Genomic DNA, 18,088 nt, shown 5'->3' on the forward strand with positions numbered 1-18,088 from the left:
TGGCTGTTTGCAGCAACACATACCACTCAAATTATGGACAAACAATGAGCAACTACTTTAAAAATGAATTTATTTATTAATACAGTGGTATACTTAGAAATGTGTCGCAAAGGAAAACAAAAAAAAACAAAAACATTGAACCAAAGAAAAACAAAATAAATAAAAAGAATGTCAGCCACACAGGAAAAGAAACTAGTGTTGGATTGAAGCAGTGTTATCATATCAAAAGAAAATAGTACTGATGTGCCATAATAAATTGTCTATTAGTACAAAAATACATTTCAGGGCACACAATACAGCATCCAGTATCACAAATAAAGGAAGGGACCACTCTTCAAAAATCATTTAAACCAAGCACTTTTCTATTTTGTAAATAAGAATAAAAAGTTTTCTGACTGTCAAAAATGCCTTAAGTAGTGTGTGTATATGTTGGTAGAAAAGTTGGACTTATTACTGCTTATGTCAGTTCCAAGGCTCAGGGGTATAACCAGAATACAAACATAACCAATGTAACCGCTTTCTCTTTTTTAACAAACATTTTCTCTTTTATACAAAATAACAAAGATGTACAAAAGTTCATTTACAGAGAACCAAGGCCATATGCTAGCAATATGTACAGCCATAATTTAAACATTTTCTAGTGTTTTTGTATTTCCTCAGACTTCATATGCATAGCAGTAAAAGAAAGCATACCTTTTCATCAGCCTCAATTATTCTTGTGTGCTAAATCCAAGTTCACTGATATGAGAAAATGCAGAGACAACTTTTTCTTTCGTAACTGACCGCTATAACTGAAGGATCCAATGTTTTTAAAGTTTCACTGAAAAGTTAATATGCAGATAAGGCATCACTGCTTGCAGTGTAAGATGGGATTTTCATGTGTTGAACTTAGTAGTAGCAGGCTTCTGGACCTGAGTCATAGCACATGCATAGATCTCTAGACAGCAGGAGTTTGTAAAATCAAGTCAGTATATTTATCTACGGTAAAACATAGCTACAAAAGATCAGTTTTAAACATAGAGAGCCCAGTCAGAACAAACGGGCATCTGATACTAATACTTAACCTTCATTCTTCATATATAATTTTTTTTTTAATCTTCATAATTCCTAAATCTTCCTTCATCACCCTTGAGTCAGGCTCAGCATTTCCCCAAGTCCTTAGAGATCCTTCATGAGCGAAACGCATGACCACAGACCTCACAAACAAAAGTTTTGCATATATATAGTATATATATATACATACACACCAACTTTCCTGTTTGTGAGTGCATTACAGTATGCAAAAATCCCATTGCAATATTAAACGAATTTCCGAAATTCTCCTTTTCTTGCACTACTCTGACCTTTTACAAAATTAGCTAAAAATGTCAAAATGAGATTATTCAGTCTGTGGCACTGGTCATGCATTCCAACATCAGTTCCATTTTTTATATAACTTGTTTTTAAATCTTTATTTTTTGCAAGCCTTGAAAGCACCGAAAAAAATGAAAGAAAATAAGAGTACAGCCCCGGGGATGCTGGACTCCTCCCACTCCTTGTGTGTGTTTTGTTGTTTTTTAATTTTTTAATTTTTGGGCACAGTAAACAACGTGAGAGTATCAAGTTCATACTTCATGGAGCGGTGCGCACCCTGCCACAGTGGAGGGAGCACAGCAGGGGCGCCCGGGCTCCCCTGTTTTTCACATTCAGTAACAGGCCAGCTGTTGCCCTCTTCAGAAGTGGTCAATGAGCACAGACACACAGTTTGCGCCCACCAGGTAGTTGGGGTCTCCGGGGAGAGATTTGTTCTGCCAGGTTTTGGGATCACCTGCAGTAAATAAAGACATGTCAGCTGTTGGAGCATCCTCCCTTCTCCTTTACATCGGCTGCGTTACAGAAAAAGCACTCTAGGCGTTTCCATGATAGATGTATCGTCAATAATATAGGTATAGTCATATGCACAATGATTAATACTGAATACTTATCTTTTAATATTAGTTTTCATGCTGTTAATACTATTTAGGCTTAATTAAATTACTAATGTTGTACCTGTTGTTGATCTTACATCTTGATTTCATGAATAAATCAAATCTTGGTCACAATACAGGCAACATAAACAGAGTAGAGCCTTGTTAATCCCAACCTTTGAACAGAGGTTGTTTAAGAGAATGCTTTTCCCAAAACTGAGACAAATTGAAATTCCGAAGTCGGAAAATGAAATGCGTGTCTTCTAAAACACTCTGTATAACGCAATTTGGAGTTCAAACACTTTCATTAGCATGTATAAACAGGAACAAGCACACTACAAGGTTGCAATGCTGTTATTTCTGGTTATAGTGGTTTGGAAGCCCAAGATTTGAATAAACAAGGCTCTGCAGTTCAGATTACACATGAAAACAACACATTAATTGAAACCTCCAAACAGCAAGTGCATGTTGTGGAAGTAATGGGAATGTGGAAAACAGGAGATGAGATGATTAAAGTGGGACAGACAACAAGAAACTCTCCTCCTGACCCTCATTATGGCATTAAGCCATTAATCACCCAAGCCAGCCCACAGACCCCAAAAGGACAGAGAGGACAGCGTACCCGACGAGGAGTCGGAGGATTTTAGAGCAAAAGACCAACCATCAGGGGTCATAGACGCACAGTGAGGTAAGCGCAGCTCCACTGGCTTCAGGAACTTGAGTCCATGAGGGCCGCACATCACCAGGGGGCTCAGCAGCGTTTCTCCTACAGACACAAAACAACATTCAAAATCTGTAACTGAAGCATACCAAAAAACGGCTTTTGAAATTGGAAAAAGTGTAAAAATGAAATGAATAAACACAAATACAAATACATCGTTATCTATTACTGCCTTGGATTGATTTATTCAGCATGTTAGACTCTCCTGGGGCTAAATGTTGATCTTTTCTATAAACCACTTCTTTGCTGAAAAGCATTATCCTGATGCAGCCATTCATTAAAAATGCATAACTGCAGTTAAGTCTTGCCTTAGTTTGAAAAAAAATAATTGTGCCACCATTCCCTTGTTTATCATGGATATTTTTTGTTATCTACATCAGTATTTTGCAGTTTGTGCATTTTTTGCTTAGTGTGCTTGCTTGTTCCTTGACATATTTAGGATAAAAAGGAATAAATCTGCCTTTTGCTACTGTTCACAGTTGAAGATCAAGAGGAGGAGCGAGGGACCGACCTTTCTCCTTGTCGAGGGGGGGCAGGATGCTGTTGTCGCGGCACACCTTGAAGTAAATCTCCTGCTCCACGCTTTCGGGGATGGCACCCTGGGGGATGATGATGCTGACGCCCGTCTCGATGGAGCTCAGGACCCCTCCGTTACAGTTGAAGATCCCCCGGGCCGTGGCCACCACCGTGTGCCCTTCATCCTCGTCGTCATCCTCCAGCGCGCTGGGGCTGAGGGACGGAGGCAAGAAGTCAGTATCATCAGTCAAAACACTGTAGGCAGCGAAGAATGCACAGCAGAGGACAGAAGAGCAAACCTCCAGTGAGCGGCCAAGCCTGCCGTCTTCCAGCAGCTCTGTAATTACTCTCCGAGAATTTACTCCTGTTCCTGGGTTTGAAAAGTGCCTTACCTTACTGGGATGGCCTTGGGGATGGCGTTGATGTTATTGTGCTGGTACTTGGGCCTGTTGTCCATCGTACGTGTGAAGGTGTCCAGGCCGCTGTCGTGGTCCAGGGGCTGCGGTGAGAGCTGAGGCTTGCCTCCGCTGTTGTTGCTCACCACGCTGGGCTTGCTGATGAGGTCCGTCTTCACCTGCGTGTCGTTGGGCAGCAGGTTGTGGTTGAACTTGGGGCTCTCAAACTTGCGCTCAAAGGGCCGGGCCGAGCTGGTGTAAGGCTTGGGGACGTAGCGGTTATAGCTAGTGGGAGCGGGAGCGCCCAGGGTTTTGGGCGGCGCGTCGGTGCCATTGACCGGGGATTTATCGGGGAGGCCCCGCGGAGGCAGGTACCCCCCTTGTGTGGACTCGTCCCTGCTGGCCGGCCTCAGAGCTGCCAGCTCCGGTTTAGGATTGGGTGAGCTCAATGGATCGGGTACGGAGTTCACTGGAAACAGATAGAGGAGGATAGAAGGACTTAAATACAGCCTTGGTCAAATTATTAGGTTTTGGCACTTCAGCCATTTAGCTAATATTCTTATCCTTTCAGTAAGTGCAATAATAGAAAAAGCTTATATTCCTAGTTTGTCAACATTACAAGCAAAACAGCAGCCCCAGGCAGCAGAAGTAATAAATATTGCTGTGTCCTTGTGTGCTTACCCTCATTGGGGCTGAGTTTGGGCAGCGTGTTGGGTGGGATTGCAGAGGTGGGTGGCCCATACTGAGAGGAGGGGCTGATCTGGGGCAGCGGTTCATACCTTTTCTCCACTGGACTCACCTTCTCCACAGACTCGACCCTGCAGTAGGGAGACACAAACAATACAGGTTCACCAAAGGCAAATGTGTTTCAGTGACTGGTGTGAACAGAGAGCCACTGCGCTGGTTTTGAAGTGGCAGTGTGGCTTTATGTCAGTCGACACTATCACTGGCATGAGACGTGGTGCATACCTGTTGTAAGGGTAAGACAGTTGAGCTGGTTTGGGCAGATCGTGGAAGCGGTTGATGCCAGGACTGGGCTGGCCCATGGCCTTGCTGTCGAAGCTACGGCGGTCAAAGTAGGACAACTGCTTCCTGTAATACTCCTCGTCCTCATCTGGGTCATAGTGATTGGAACGCACCACATCATCCGGGGTTTTAGACTGGGGCTTCTGCGGCTCGGGAGCCCTGAAGTGAAAGCCAACGGGAACAGTAAAAGAGCTGCAGAGATTCAACAACAGAGACAAAGTAAAATAGACTGCTCGCCCTTTGGAGTCTTATCACAACATACCACAAGTCTGATTTGCTGCATGGTTTCGCTGTGGCTGTTGTCCACTAGGTGGAGCTCAAACAATAATGAATGGATTCGGAGACTCCTCTGCAAGGAAGCATCTTAGAATTGTCCTTCACCCACCTTTTCTGCAGTGTGGTGTGCTGTAATGATGACTACATACCTATAGGTGGACTTTTCCTGCTCCAGGTTGCTGAGGGAGTTGGCTTTGAGGACTGGGCCAGGTGCAATCACAGGTTTAGGAACATCTGCAGGCTGGAAAGTGATGACGAGAGGGCATCGTTAGCACTTACTACAGCTGATCCAGATTCCCATTCACATGAATGGGCCGGACGCATATAGATATCTACTGCTGTGATCGACGTCTCACAGTCCAGACCAGTACCACAGTGAAAATCCTTTGACAAAAAATAATCTTGAAGCTGATTTCACATTTATTTTAGATTTCCACTCCATTTTTGGCTTCATTTTGACAGATATTTTATATTATAATCTTGCAGCCTGCTAATTAGCTTGCAAGCCCAATGACCTATGTTGGAAAAGGTATAACGGACTTAATTACATCAAACACAGTGGCAGAAAATCTTTGACCCATTGAGGTGACCTTGTATTCAACATGAGTCTATACATTTGTGAGGAACTTACCCTAAGTGCCGCTGATTCGCCTCCATCCTTAGCCCTGTCCACAGAAACAGAACGCTTATTCTCAAACATCTTGACTCTATTGAGCACTGACTGGGGCTTCATGGCCGGGTCGTCATCCAGGTCTTCCCGGGGCGGAGGGGGGAGGGGCTTGGAGCCTGCAGCGATGCCCGGCTCACCCGGGGAGGGCAGGGTCTCTGGTTTAGGAGGAGGCATGGCGGGTTCAGAGTTCATCACTGGCTCATGCATCCCTGGCTTGTACGCCCTGTTGGGAGGCCCGGGGTTGTAGGTGGGCCTCAGACCAGAGTCACCGTAATACTGCTTTGGGGGGTCCGGCGATCTGGGCGAATTTATAGGGAAGCCGTGAGGTTCTGCCTCGTAAGGGGAGCGGGCATCATAGACTGCTGGGGGCGGGGGCGGGGGCTCGTCGTAACGCATGGGCCCAGGTTTACTGTGGCGCGGCCTGCCGTCGTAGCCCACCGGGGGGGCCTCATCGTAGCGCGGCTGAGGCGGGCTGTAGTCCCTCCCTGGCCCGTCCTCGTAAGGGGACCGGGGGTTGTAGCCCATGGGTTGCTGGTGGCCCGGTTGGTAGCCTGCGGGCTGGGACGAGGTCTGCTGGTCGTAGGGGGGCCACTGTTCGTTGTAATGAGGCACACGGTTGTCGTAGTGCAGGTGAGAGTCAATGTTGTGAGGCTTTGGTTCTGCGTAGCCGCCTCCATCGTATCCGTAAGGCGGGTGGTCATATTCGCGGTATGGCTGTTTGTCCTGGTACGGCGGCTGGTGACTGTAGCTCATAGACGGCTTCAGGCCATGGTTCACTCGCACAGGTTCTTCCATACTGTACAGATCTTTCTTGTACATCTGTGGGGAAAGAATAGTAAATGAATACATCATCACATGTTCGTCCAAACACCATTTTGAGCAACCATCATGTTGAGGGACAGAAAGCAGTCAGGAAAAAGTCCTTTCCCAACAACCAGATGGAATAAATTCAAGATAAAGAAGTTAAATACTGGGAAATAAATTAAAACCTTGGGGAACTGAACATACATAACATTAAATAATCAAATCATTAGATTGAAAATCCCACTACCAATGAATTAAACAAACATCAAGTCAAGTGCAATTACACAAGCAGACTTTGTTCATTTTTCAAAAACAGTTCTGAATGCCTGTTTGACAAGATGCCTTTCAAGAATGATGAGAAGAATCCATATGTTCACCAGCAAATCTTTATACATTATCATGTTTTCTGATTAGTGCACTAACAAGCAATTTGTACATTTCTGAAAGGCCTCATTTCAAACGTATGATGTGTAGCCTGTAGACAGCAAATCTAGTTACAGTACTTCCTATGGAAGAAGGCTGATTTGTTGACATCTATACAGGACAATACTACCATACAGAAGACATAATGCAGTGCTTATGCAAGTTTGTTTTTTCCATAGGGAGAATTGCGTGACAGAAATCATTACCAAGAATACTGTCTGCAGGTTAGCTTTCATCATGCAACCAACATTCAGTTTGCATCTAATGCAACAATGTCAACTACTGCACTACAACAGACGGTACATCTACCACTACGATGCCACTGCAAGTGCTACTATCGTTCATCTACGGAAGAGAGTTAAAGCTGAAAGGAACCCAAAAAACATTAGGAGCCATGCAAAGGAAGTAAGAGGCAACAGTTAGGGCTGGTTGTGGATGTCTTCATCCTGGTCAAAGACTCAGATGCACCAGTCCCTCTGGTCTCCCAGCCCACTGTGGTGCATGTGGACCAGTCTGTCGCACATTCTCTCTGGGGGCCAGAGGCACACAGTGGGCTCAGTGAGTCACACAGCGTGGGCAGGTCATGCACAGAGCGAGTGGAAAGCGTGTGCGAGAAGACAGGCAGTTAAAACAGCAGGCTGGGGCCCAGGCCCGGTCCGAGTGGCTGGTGAAACAGCAGTGGGTACCTTTGGTTCTGGACCAGGCAGCCCAGACGGGTGGGGTTCATGTGGTGGGGGCTGAATTAGCTCAGGGGCAGGGCTGGGGCTGCTAAGTGAGTCAGCCTGAGGAGCTGCGGCTGCAGCAGGCGGCTCCTCTAGGTGCAAACCCTCTAGCTGTACAGGCTGCTCAACAGCAGGGGACGCTGCCACCGCCGGGGGCAGCGAGGGCATGGACAGAGCAGCCTCATCTAGCTGTGAAGTATTGTTAAGAGACATTTATAACACAGGCTGCCAAGGGCACACACACTACAGCTCACCCCATCACCATGATTCTCTTCCTTACACTGAATAATTTTTTACACCAGCCAGAGAATGCATTTCCAAAAATGTGGATACAATAGATAACATACTGGTAGCTTCTAAAACAGGTTTATTACTTAGAAAAGGACACTTAATCCTAACAAGGGCAAAGACATGACACTGAACGTGGAGGAGCTATTTCTCTTTTTTGTGGTCTTATATTTTCAGCAATGCAACAATCTCCGTTCATGGGCACTACCTGCCGATTGCTGGATGTGGACTTTACCTGCTGCGGAGCGGCCATCTTGAACCCAGCAGGGTCTATACGATTGGCTGGGTCGGGCTGCACGGGGTGCTGGTATCCAGGGTAACCAGGAGCATCCTGAATGACAGGTGGGTCTTCTCGCACAGGCTCGGAGGAGCGGGTGATGGCAGGCTCCGTGGGTAGACCCACCTCGTCGTTCAGTGTCTCGTCCAGTTCCTGGTCGGTGTAGGCTCCGCCCTCTGTGTCTGTGTCTTCATAGTCAGAGGTGTGGCGGCTGTCTGTGCTGTACATGGAGTACTCGCTACCTGGCGCCGACAGGTAGGACAGACGGTCGTCGTGGATGTCCAAGTCATCCTCTGGTGCTCCATCCGCCTGAGAAGGAGAAGAGCAGAGAAATCATCACCTCACGTCTCTCAGTCAGACTAACAGGACAAACAAAATTCTGTTCAATGTTATGGGATTACAAAATCTAACTGGGGATTGTCTCTCACCTTGCCCTCTGACACCCAGACCAACTGGTTCTGCTGTTGCTGGATGGTCTCTTTAAGAGCTCCATACCAGCCGTCATTCATGTTATTCATGTTGATGGTGGCTAGGAAAGAATTTCAGAGTCACAATCACTTAATTCATCAAGAACAATAAACGCAAAGACCCTATCTTACCGGGAAGTCAAATTTGACAGAATTTACAGGTTTCTCTTTGATTTTTTTTTTACTACATTCTGTGCCCACTCACTGGTGAACAGGTGGTGATTATTCTTCCTCAGTTTGATGGCTCGCTCATAGAGCTTCCTGGCGCTCTTCCTGGACTCTGGACACAGTCGGGTCCTCATGTTCTTCACACCCTGCTTATTGTCGGGGTTGAGGAAGACCACGATTGGGTACCACTGAGCATAGTTCAGCCTGTCCACAGCATTGGGGGTGATGTCCAGCACAGCATGTTTGTCCTTTATTAGATAAAGAGAGAGGATGAAGAAAATATATATGGTGACAGGATTACTAATCAATTTTACAATTAATAATTAAACATATAAACATACAAAATAAACTAATTTACAATGCATTCGACATGACGAAAGCAGGCACACTCACTCTGTCAATGATCTGCTTGATGGTGTGAAGACGAATGATTCCTGAACTACGTTGGTCTGTTCCTGCATCTCTAGGTTCACTTTCTGTTAAAAACATGGTAAACAGGATTTATGAAAAAATAAAAAACAATTTTTTGAGTGCTCAACAGCTTTAGTGGCAATTGTAGTGATCTTTGTACTGAAATGCATACAAACATACTCGCAAGCTCAAAAAGATCTGGCTCTTCTCTGGAGAGTTTTTCTCGAGCCACATCAGCGATGGGCCCAAATATCACGACGGGCCTCAGGAAACCAGCTGCACCAAAACAAAACATGAAACATATTAACACACTGGCAGACTCACAATGCAGTATTTGTCCAGCTAGAACACATGGTCAGATTCCTTACCCTCTCTTAGTACCACCCTCTCGTACGCTGGGAACTTGGTCTGGACCGGCTGGGCAGAGAGGTCTTCTCTGCTCTTCCTCAGGTTCCTCTTGGAGCTGCGCAGGCCACGGAACCTCCAGAAGTCGGCCCTGTCGCCCCCTGCCGTCTTGGGGAGGGTGTACTGCACGCTGGAGAGCTGCTCCGCTCTGTTGACAAAGGACAGAGAGAGAGAGACAGAGAGGGACAGCTCTTAGCACAACACAACCTAATGAATGTCTATTATAGACTTGGCACTGCTAACCTCAACACTGCCAACACCTGAGGCTGTTACATGCCTGTGATAATCATAACAAATCTGGTGCAATGAGGGGAACTATGTGACAGACAATTGTTTTGACAAATGTTTATCTAGTGTGCCATTATTTGAGATGACTGAGGTGCAACTCGAGCCATGGCAGACACACAAAAGACAACGTTCCAGGACTGTGAGCATGACCGTGAGGATGCTGTCACCTGTTTTTGTTGGGGATGATGCCCCTCTCCACTTCCTGGTGGTTCTTGCCGATGCGGATGGCCAGCCAGGACCCCAGCTTGCCGTTGTAGAGGGTGTCCACCACACGGAACACCTCACCCTTGTTAAAGCTCAGCCCATATGGAGATTCCTTCTCATACTCAAAGTGCGTCCGGATGTAGAAGGAGTCACCGACGTCTGACTCCACAATTCGCCGATACACTGAGCAGGGCAGAGCAGAGTGTCAGATCCAGTTGACCCAAGACCAATGGAAATGAATCTCTCATCTCCTGTCCTCATTCACTTCACTTACCATCTTTCTTCTTCTGGGCCAGAATGGTGACCTCTTCACCTTTAGGAAGGTCCAGGAGGAACAGCACTGCCTCCTCTCGGATTATGTTTGCAAAATCTACATTGTTTACCTGAAAATAGGGACAACAGACAAGTTACTGCTATAGACCTCTCAAGTGTGGTGTAATTTTTCAGCCCAAATAAGGGATTCCCACCCATTTCCAGTCTAACGTGAAAATGAATAGTGTAAAATGATTACATTTAATTCCATCCAGTGATAACATTAACTCTTTTCGCTTTCGAGGGTTCATCTATCTTGCAATTCTTTATTTATTGATGCGGATTCTGATGGGGTTTGAAGCTGCAATGAAAAAAAAAAAATTGCAAGCCATACTTGGCTCATTCCATTATTTTGTGGCTTTGTGGAGCGAGGATAACATAGACCGTAAGGAGGATAACACAACTTCCGCCCTGTGGTTGTAATGTGTTTAAATATGTAACAACTTCGGCAAATGGGATACAAAAATCCCATTAATTTTCATCATAGGCGGAAAAAAAAAAAGGATCCGGATATAATCCAACACTTGACAGTTCTCTTGCAATTGTGGTTTGTAGGCTCAGCAATGTTATGTTTTTCAGGGAAAATAACTTCAATGCTATCTAGGACTACAAGCTTCCAAATTATCTCAAAATAAGTAAGCTTTGTTGCACATTAAGTGCATGACAAAAAGTGTGAATCTCAAGTCGGATAAATGTTTACATAGCTCCTCCTGTTCTCAGCATTGCCTGGGTAACTACACACCTCGGGTTTTATTACACTTTGAGGACTCAAGCCATTCCTCATTATACTTGGAGAAAGGAGGAGGTACAAACAGGGAGATATATGGCTGTGAGGAAATGGAACAAACACAGCAAGAGGAAACACGCAGACAGTTTTTTTGTGTGCTCCCCCAGGGCCATTGCTAGGAGACCGGCCCGGAGGTACAGGAATCTTGGAGCAGCCAGTGTGTAAAACCATGAATAAAAGGGAAAAGCTTGGGCATGCATACCCATAAAGCACTGCTGTTGTTACAGACACCATCAGCTACTCATTGTTAAAAAAAAAGGAATACAAAATTATCCCTTGTAGCATACTGTTGATACAATAACTAGTCTGCGGTTTGTTTTAGTTGACATAGTCTCAGATTAAGTTTTTAACACATTTGGTACTCTAGTGTATACTATGCAATAGTAATTTTTTTTTTTTAACCCCAAATCTTAAATTCATTCATAAACAACCACTGGATTTCTCTAAATTGCAGTTAGCTGATGCACTTTGTTTTGTGAGAACCATTTCAAAGACTGCCCTGTTAATTTGCAGTGAGTCTGTTTTGTCATTTTGATAAACAAATCTCACCCTGAGAATTTGGTCACCCTCCTCCAGGCCCTCCTTAGCAGCTGGGCTATCCTCCAGCACTCCGGCCACGAAGATGCCCACGTCGTTCCCCCCAGCCAGCCGAAGCCCCACGCTCTCCCCCTTCTTGAACTTCACCAGCTTCATGCTTGGCCTGAGGAGTAGATCGGTACATTTACAGATAGGTACATTTAGGGCTGGGTGACATGGCAAAAATATCACATGACTATATTTTACAGTATTTGCTTTTTTCCAATGCAAACTACACTTTATGGAACGTAAATGACTCTTGGATGCCAGACAGGTTTCTCTGTTTCTTTGTTCAGATTGTTTACTCTATACTGTGCTTAACGATGCAAACCTGTGAAATTGATCCGTAGAAAAAGAAATATATACTGAAACAATAAAACAATGCAACATCATCAACGATGGTATTGACCTTTGTTTATGGACTTGAATCCATATAGCTTAAAATGCAATACACTGCTGCCCAGCCCTAGGGTACATCAATACATTTGAATATATTAACTATAAACAAATATAACTGTGTTGGTCTGACTCACAAGCTTTTATTTTAGTGCACCCTGTCATAGTCATTGTTGCTTATTCAACTTGCCAGCAAATTGGTGTGTGCCGTGAAATGCACAGATCTAACAGCACTGAATTCCAAGACTCGTGGCTCGCCCAATTGCCCATGCTCCGTATAGACGACTGAAGGCAGGATGTGCGAGGGAGCATTTCAAAAACTGTCAACTGCTGTTCGGAGATGCGCTGTCACTATGTGAACTGCAGGTTAAGTTTTTCCCTCACGGTTGCCTTCCCATTTGATAAAGTCCGCTGAGAGCTGATCGAGATGGAGAGGCACTCACATTGGTCGCACAGTATTTTTTTTTTGCTTTTTAGATGATAAGAAAATTGGCAGAAAGATAACAGTACAAGGTATTAGGCTTTGGAGAAGGGATTACCGTAGAATGCTGTCATCATGGGCAGCGCTGGGCACGGGGGCATCAGAGGGACTGACTGGCAGGTCTACATCTGGCTGTCCAGGCTGGGCGTACACCGGCTTGGGCTCTGAACAGACACACACACACACCCAAACCCAAGTTACTGATGAACAGACAGATGATGAACATGTAAAACCGCCTGTGTACATGTTTAAAGAAAATTAATACGTCCCCAGACATGGTAGTAACAATACTGCAGATACATAAGCTAAACCGAGAACAAGTCCACTGATGCAAACATACGGTTAAAAAATGTCCAGGCAAAGTATTGTCACACACACACACACACACACACACTACACACACACACTCGGGCACACAGTGTCCTGAGCACAGAGGTCAAACAGACAGGCAGCAGGGTGCTGCAGGCTGGGGAGGAACGTCAGAGTCGATCAACTCATACCGTTTATTTTCACTTGGCTCCAGGCAAACTCAGCCAAGCTCAGCAGGCTTCTGGATTTAACTTTTTTTTTGGTAGTTGTGCTTTTAAAAAGGGCAAAAATGACTGGTTCAAACAAGGTTCCATTTCACCATTATGAAACCATTTAATTTTCTACTGCTGGTAATAGCCAGGGAAATAGGGCGTGTTGGATTTGTTTCCGGGAGGATGGCATTGAGAGGGAGTCTCACATGTATGGCTGTAGGACAAAAATGAAACATGCGCACGCATACACAAAATTTATGATATCTGTCAAACACACACACAGACATCTGGTTTAGTGGCTGATGGCTGCAGCCCTGACCTGGGAGCGGTGGGAGCTGCTTCTCCTCTCTGGCGACAGCCGACTCCATGGGCTTGGGAAGAGGAAGAGGAATCTCCTCCGCTAGCTTCGCTGGTGTCGAAGCTGGCTTAGAGAGCCGTTCATCATCACGACTTCTGTGACTGCGGACAAAAATAGATGTTTTTGTACAGTTTATCTTTAGAAAAGGAAGTGGTGAGATTATACATATATTCTGGAGATGTAGAGCTTGGAGGCTACAAAAGAGCTTGGAGGCTACAAAAGAGCTCTAAGGCTACAACATCTATACAATACGTCAACGACATCAAGGCCATACACAGCTCAATACATAACCTAGACCACATGAACTTCTCCTGACTGCAGTGGACATGCATTGGCCAGAAAAGAACAGCTCGCGTCTGAGGCAGCATCGTAGTCTTGAAGGTCACTGCTCTGTCTCTCCTCTCTTTTGTGCTCTATTTTTAGAAGAAGCTTATCTAAGGTGGCAGAGTGGATTCTGTCCTCCAGGTGAATTTCACTGTGTGGCTCTGGCTAAAGACCAGGACAGGTTTGACTTCAAATGCCAGTTTTATTAAAAATGAGGTCATGCCAACTGATTCACAGCAAGCCTGGGCAATTATGAGCAAGATAATTGTATATGATAACAGAATTTCAGTGTTCTGATAAATACTGAACTTCCCATTGCGTTTTTCAATGAAGACATAGTAGAGAACGGAGTAAGCAAAGCTGGTTGCCCAGTGTTGTGGCTCTGCTCTCAGAGACATGGGACAACTCCAACCTTCTGGTCACATGGCCGGTCACTGGCACAACTTCACTGGCAAAGAGCTGCCTTCTTCACAGAAAGAGACTGAGTAACAAACATAACCAACAAGCTGCAGAGGAAAAACCACTTATTCAGCTCCATCCTGGAGGAGACCATGCTTTTAATGCCAGCTTCCTGGAACTGGGAGAAAGGGTCACAGGTCAGGCTCAAATAAACAATAACCTGTTCTAACCTCTCCTTCCTGTCAATAAAAACATTGTCTTCCATGATGCCATCGAATGATAAACGAGCTCCAGTGGCCTGGATGTTTCAACACTAAATTATTAGGAACGGGATTTAACTGGTTTTCTTCTTTGTGCATCTTAACTTGACAAGTACAGAATTTGAAAATGGCTTCAAACAGACAAGCTGTCAAAGCAGGCAAGAGCACGCAGACAGCCAGACACACAGATAGAAAAGAGAAAGTCGTCGCAATCCCAGCCACACAAAAAAGGGGAGCCTGTTGACACTGATAGTTGGTGACGGCCTATTGTCCGCTCATTGTTAGAGGCATACTGTCCTCGTGCCAAACGTGCGGTTTACATACCCGAAACAACGTTCAACAGACACTGAGATCATGTGACACTTTCACAGACTCTGTTCTGCGTGACAGTGATCCCAAGTCAAAACAAGACCCGTCACTTAATAATTGATGTCAGATACCGTCACTTCAGCAATATTTCATCAGGTAATCCTTCGCTGTTAACCAAAACACTGATTTCCCTGACGTGAACTCAATGCCACACATCAAGGACACAGAACTCATCAAAAATGTATGGCATTCATAATCGCATGGATTGCCACGAACCCCCCACTCACCCATCTCCACTCTCGGCAGCTGTGGGATCATTTCTTCACCGAAACGATGGCTATAAGTTTACAATAGTTGTCAAAAGGATCTAAAAGGAGATCTACGCATCTATTAATCTACTTCAAATTGATTGATTACTACTACCACTAGTAACTATTTACACAAGGCCAAGCCTGCCACACTTACGGTATTCTCCAACTGTCGGTGTATAAAGGGAATAAAAAGGATAGTGTTAAACACCAGACAAACCTGGCAAAGTATGAATACCCCTTTCACACAAATGACCTGGCTATGCTGATCCCTTCATCCCATTTAGGTGTCAATTAACACTGAGTCATGTGCGCAGGAATGTCCTATAGGCTGCCACCTTGTACCATCATATAACACTGAAAGCATATGTGTTCGGAAAATACAAATGTTATCTTTGTGGATGGACGGTCCTTACCTGCCGTTGCTGATCTGCGGGGGGGAGTGTCTGGAGTGGTCTGAGGGTTCGGACCGCCTGTCCGGAGAGCGGGAGCGGCTGCTACGATGTCTGTCATGCGATCGATTGGAATGGTCGGATGCCAGAGAATGGATATCTGAAATGTCTGATGGAACAGGAGTCGCTGTCAGCAACTGCAGTTTGAAAAGCACAATGACAAGTTTGGCTTTCGGGCCGCGCCCCGTTTCAGCTGAATCTAAAGACCAACGCCTATCTCACCGTCTCTGTCAGAGGCGTTGGCTGAAGGAATGCTGTCGTCGAGGTCAGGGATGTTCAGCAGTGTTGCCCTCTCGTCCCTCTGCACCACCATTTTTAGCTTGCCCTTTGACCTTTCTATCAGCTTCTTGGCATCTATCAACGAGAGGTTCTCTGTCACTGTGCCATTGATCTGAGAGAATCAGAAAAAGAGGCTATTAGCTAATTTCTTATATGACAAAAGAATGTTAGTGCTAGAATTGGAATTAAAAAGGTACTAGTAAAAAAAAACCCCACAAATTTCAAATAACCATGTTGTATTTGTTTTCACATTTTCAAGCAATCATATGATCCAATGAGAAATAGTTACCTAAACCTGTGAACGTGCATGATTAGAGTCAAGATTGGGCTAGAAATGGATTGTCTGCTTATAGGCAAAAGATTAGACCCGCATTACCTTCAACATGATTGTGTTTTTATCGGCTGAAATCAATTTGGAAAGCTATGAGAAGCAGCCTAGAAGAAAAAATTATACGCATGCAAGATTCACGTACAGTGTAGGGTGTGATAACCTGTAAGGTATTTTGAAAATTCAGCCTAATAGTCATTAGATTAGCCATTCAAATTTCCCTTCAATTTTAAGCACGATGCACATTTGCTGGCACAGCACTAAAACGAAGTGAAATGGTGTGTGTGAGGAGGCTGAATGTGAGACACAACTGAATCAGAACGGTTACGGTTCTGAAACAGCCTAACGAGAAAATAATTACCAGAACCTGTTGAGCACACAGACCTACTTTATATTTTCTCCAAAGTGTGAGAAGGAGCTGAGCTACATCTAGATGCAACAGTAAGTGCTGTTATGCAATATGGGGTAAATAAACCAACCGCATTTCCAATACGGTGCTTTACCATATACACAGCTCATTGGCTGTGGCTGTCATTTGATTATAATCACCTGTTAATTTATTACAATCACCTGTTATTTTCCTACCAAGATGGCTGTGCGGCGATATAACAGAAAACTATGAATAGATGGGTAAAAAACAAAAAGGGCTGTTATGGCAAAACAGCGAATACCAGCCCATTCCAGCACAACACCAATTATTTTCTTTTCTCCATCTATCTCAAGACCAAAATGAAAACAAATCGAAAACAACTATTGCGACATCCTCAATTGTTTTATTTATCTTTAATGTTTTATTTATGTTTATTAAAGTCATCCCATATCAAATCTTCATTCCCCCCTGCCGCCTTCTCTCGCTCTCTCTCCCTACCCACCCCTCCCTCTCTCCCTCTCTCTCCCCCACCCATCCCCTCTCCACTCCACTCCACTCACCTTCAGCACAACATCCCCTTCCTGGATGTTGCCGTCCCTGGCTGCCAGGCTCTCAGGGGAAATGTCCTTGACAAAGATGTGGCTGGCCAGGCGCAGGCCATATTCTGCTTACAAAGTGAACGACAGCAACAAAGATGATGTTAGCATGGAGTTCACGTGACAACCATGCTTAGCTGTCAGCTGCTGCTCCCACAGGGATTTATCCTTTAAGAGTTACTGATTAAAGAAGATTAATTGCTCTTTTACTTTGATTTACTTGAGTTAACTTGGATTTTTGTGGCTGGTAAGTGTGTTTACTCTGGCAGTTAACCAAGCATGATTTGGAGGTCTTATTCTCATCTAAAAATCTAGCTGTCTGGTAATAATCTGGTAAATAATGAAAGTGGAAGCTGACTTTTGGGATTTACCAGCCACTGCAGTTGGTTCAAAAGAAGAAACTTTAGTCTTCTGCCCGACTTTGTGAGCCTCACCTTCATTTTTGCGGGACTTGACGAGGGTGACTTTGGCGGGGCGTGGGGGCAGGTTGTGCGAGCGATGGTCCGAGCGTGGGGAGAGACTCCTCTCCCGCGAGCCACTGCGTTCACGTTCCCTGTCCCTTCGCCCGCTGCTCCGGCCGCTGCGCCTGCCCATGGCCCCGCCTACGCCACTGTAGGCGCCGCTGCGAGCGCTCCGCGTCTCATATATCTCCTCATCATAGCTGTCCTCCTCCTCGTCGTGCTCAGACATGGTTTCCCTCTCCCCTAGGCGGCCCATGGGGACGTGCACCTTCCTCTTTCGTCTGATTGTCTGGACAGGGAAATGAGATATGAGATCAGCCTGACAACTTCTCACATAATTTAGACGACTCAATCATATTCCCTCGATCAAACGCATTTCTCTGACAAGTCAGTTGTGAAATGTGATGTTTAAACTGCAATGGAGTTTTCACATAACATACATATGTCATGTCATACGTATGTCATGCAGGGTGTCATGGCAGGATATATAATATGCTGCCATGACACCCCACTTCTGACCTGTTTTGGCCCTTGAAGCATGGTAGTTCCTGACTTTGGTTTCAG

At 45.1% G+C, this 18,088-nt stretch overlaps 1 protein-coding gene across 9 annotated transcripts in view; it reads right to left on the reverse strand.

The window, feature by feature from the left end:
* Positions 1-88: 88 nt before the first annotated feature.
* tjp1b (tight junction protein 1b) overlaps positions 89-18,088 on the reverse strand; it is a 33,147-nt gene continuing 15,147 nt past the window's right edge. For 2 of the 9 annotated variants that reach the window (XM_071896582.2, XM_071896584.2), the window contains exons 5-28: positions 17,498-17,813; positions 17,028-17,134; positions 15,713-15,881; positions 15,455-15,599; positions 13,400-13,539; positions 12,618-12,723; positions 11,656-11,806; positions 10,282-10,390; positions 9,971-10,190; positions 9,479-9,663; positions 9,291-9,386; positions 9,093-9,175; positions 8,737-8,947; positions 8,493-8,593; positions 8,023-8,373; positions 7,464-7,688; positions 5,512-6,369; positions 5,030-5,121; positions 4,548-4,763; positions 4,260-4,396; positions 3,576-4,047; positions 3,179-3,396; positions 2,569-2,712; positions 89-1,807 (exon numbers count right to left, since the gene is read on the reverse strand). In XM_071896582.2, the coding sequence (XP_071752683.2) occupies positions 1,713-1,807; positions 2,569-2,712; positions 3,179-3,396; positions 3,576-4,047; positions 4,260-4,396; positions 4,548-4,763; positions 5,030-5,121; positions 5,512-6,369; positions 7,464-7,688; positions 8,023-8,373; positions 8,493-8,593; positions 8,737-8,947; positions 9,093-9,175; positions 9,291-9,386; positions 9,479-9,663; positions 9,971-10,190; positions 10,282-10,390; positions 11,656-11,806; positions 12,618-12,723; positions 13,400-13,539; positions 15,455-15,599; positions 15,713-15,881; positions 17,028-17,134; positions 17,498-17,813 (4,947 nt within the window). In that variant the 3' untranslated portion in view covers positions 89-1,712. The remainder of the gene's footprint in view (positions 1,808-2,568; positions 2,713-3,178; positions 3,397-3,575; positions 4,048-4,259; positions 4,397-4,547; positions 4,764-5,029; positions 5,122-5,511; positions 6,370-7,463; positions 7,689-8,022; positions 8,374-8,492; positions 8,594-8,736; positions 8,948-9,092; positions 9,176-9,290; positions 9,387-9,478; positions 9,664-9,970; positions 10,191-10,281; positions 10,391-11,655; positions 11,807-12,617; positions 12,724-13,399; positions 13,540-15,454; positions 15,600-15,712; positions 15,882-17,027; positions 17,135-17,497; positions 17,814-18,088) is intronic. The other 7 variants (XM_078283257.1, XM_071896585.2, XM_071896586.2 and 4 more) reach the window with 7 other exon arrangements.

This window comes from Centroberyx gerrardi, chromosome 4 (assembly GCF_048128805.1).
Source record: "Centroberyx gerrardi isolate f3 chromosome 4, fCenGer3.hap1.cur.20231027, whole genome shotgun sequence".
In the NCBI taxonomy this organism is placed as follows: Eukaryota; Metazoa; Chordata; class Actinopteri; order Beryciformes; family Berycidae; genus Centroberyx; species Centroberyx gerrardi.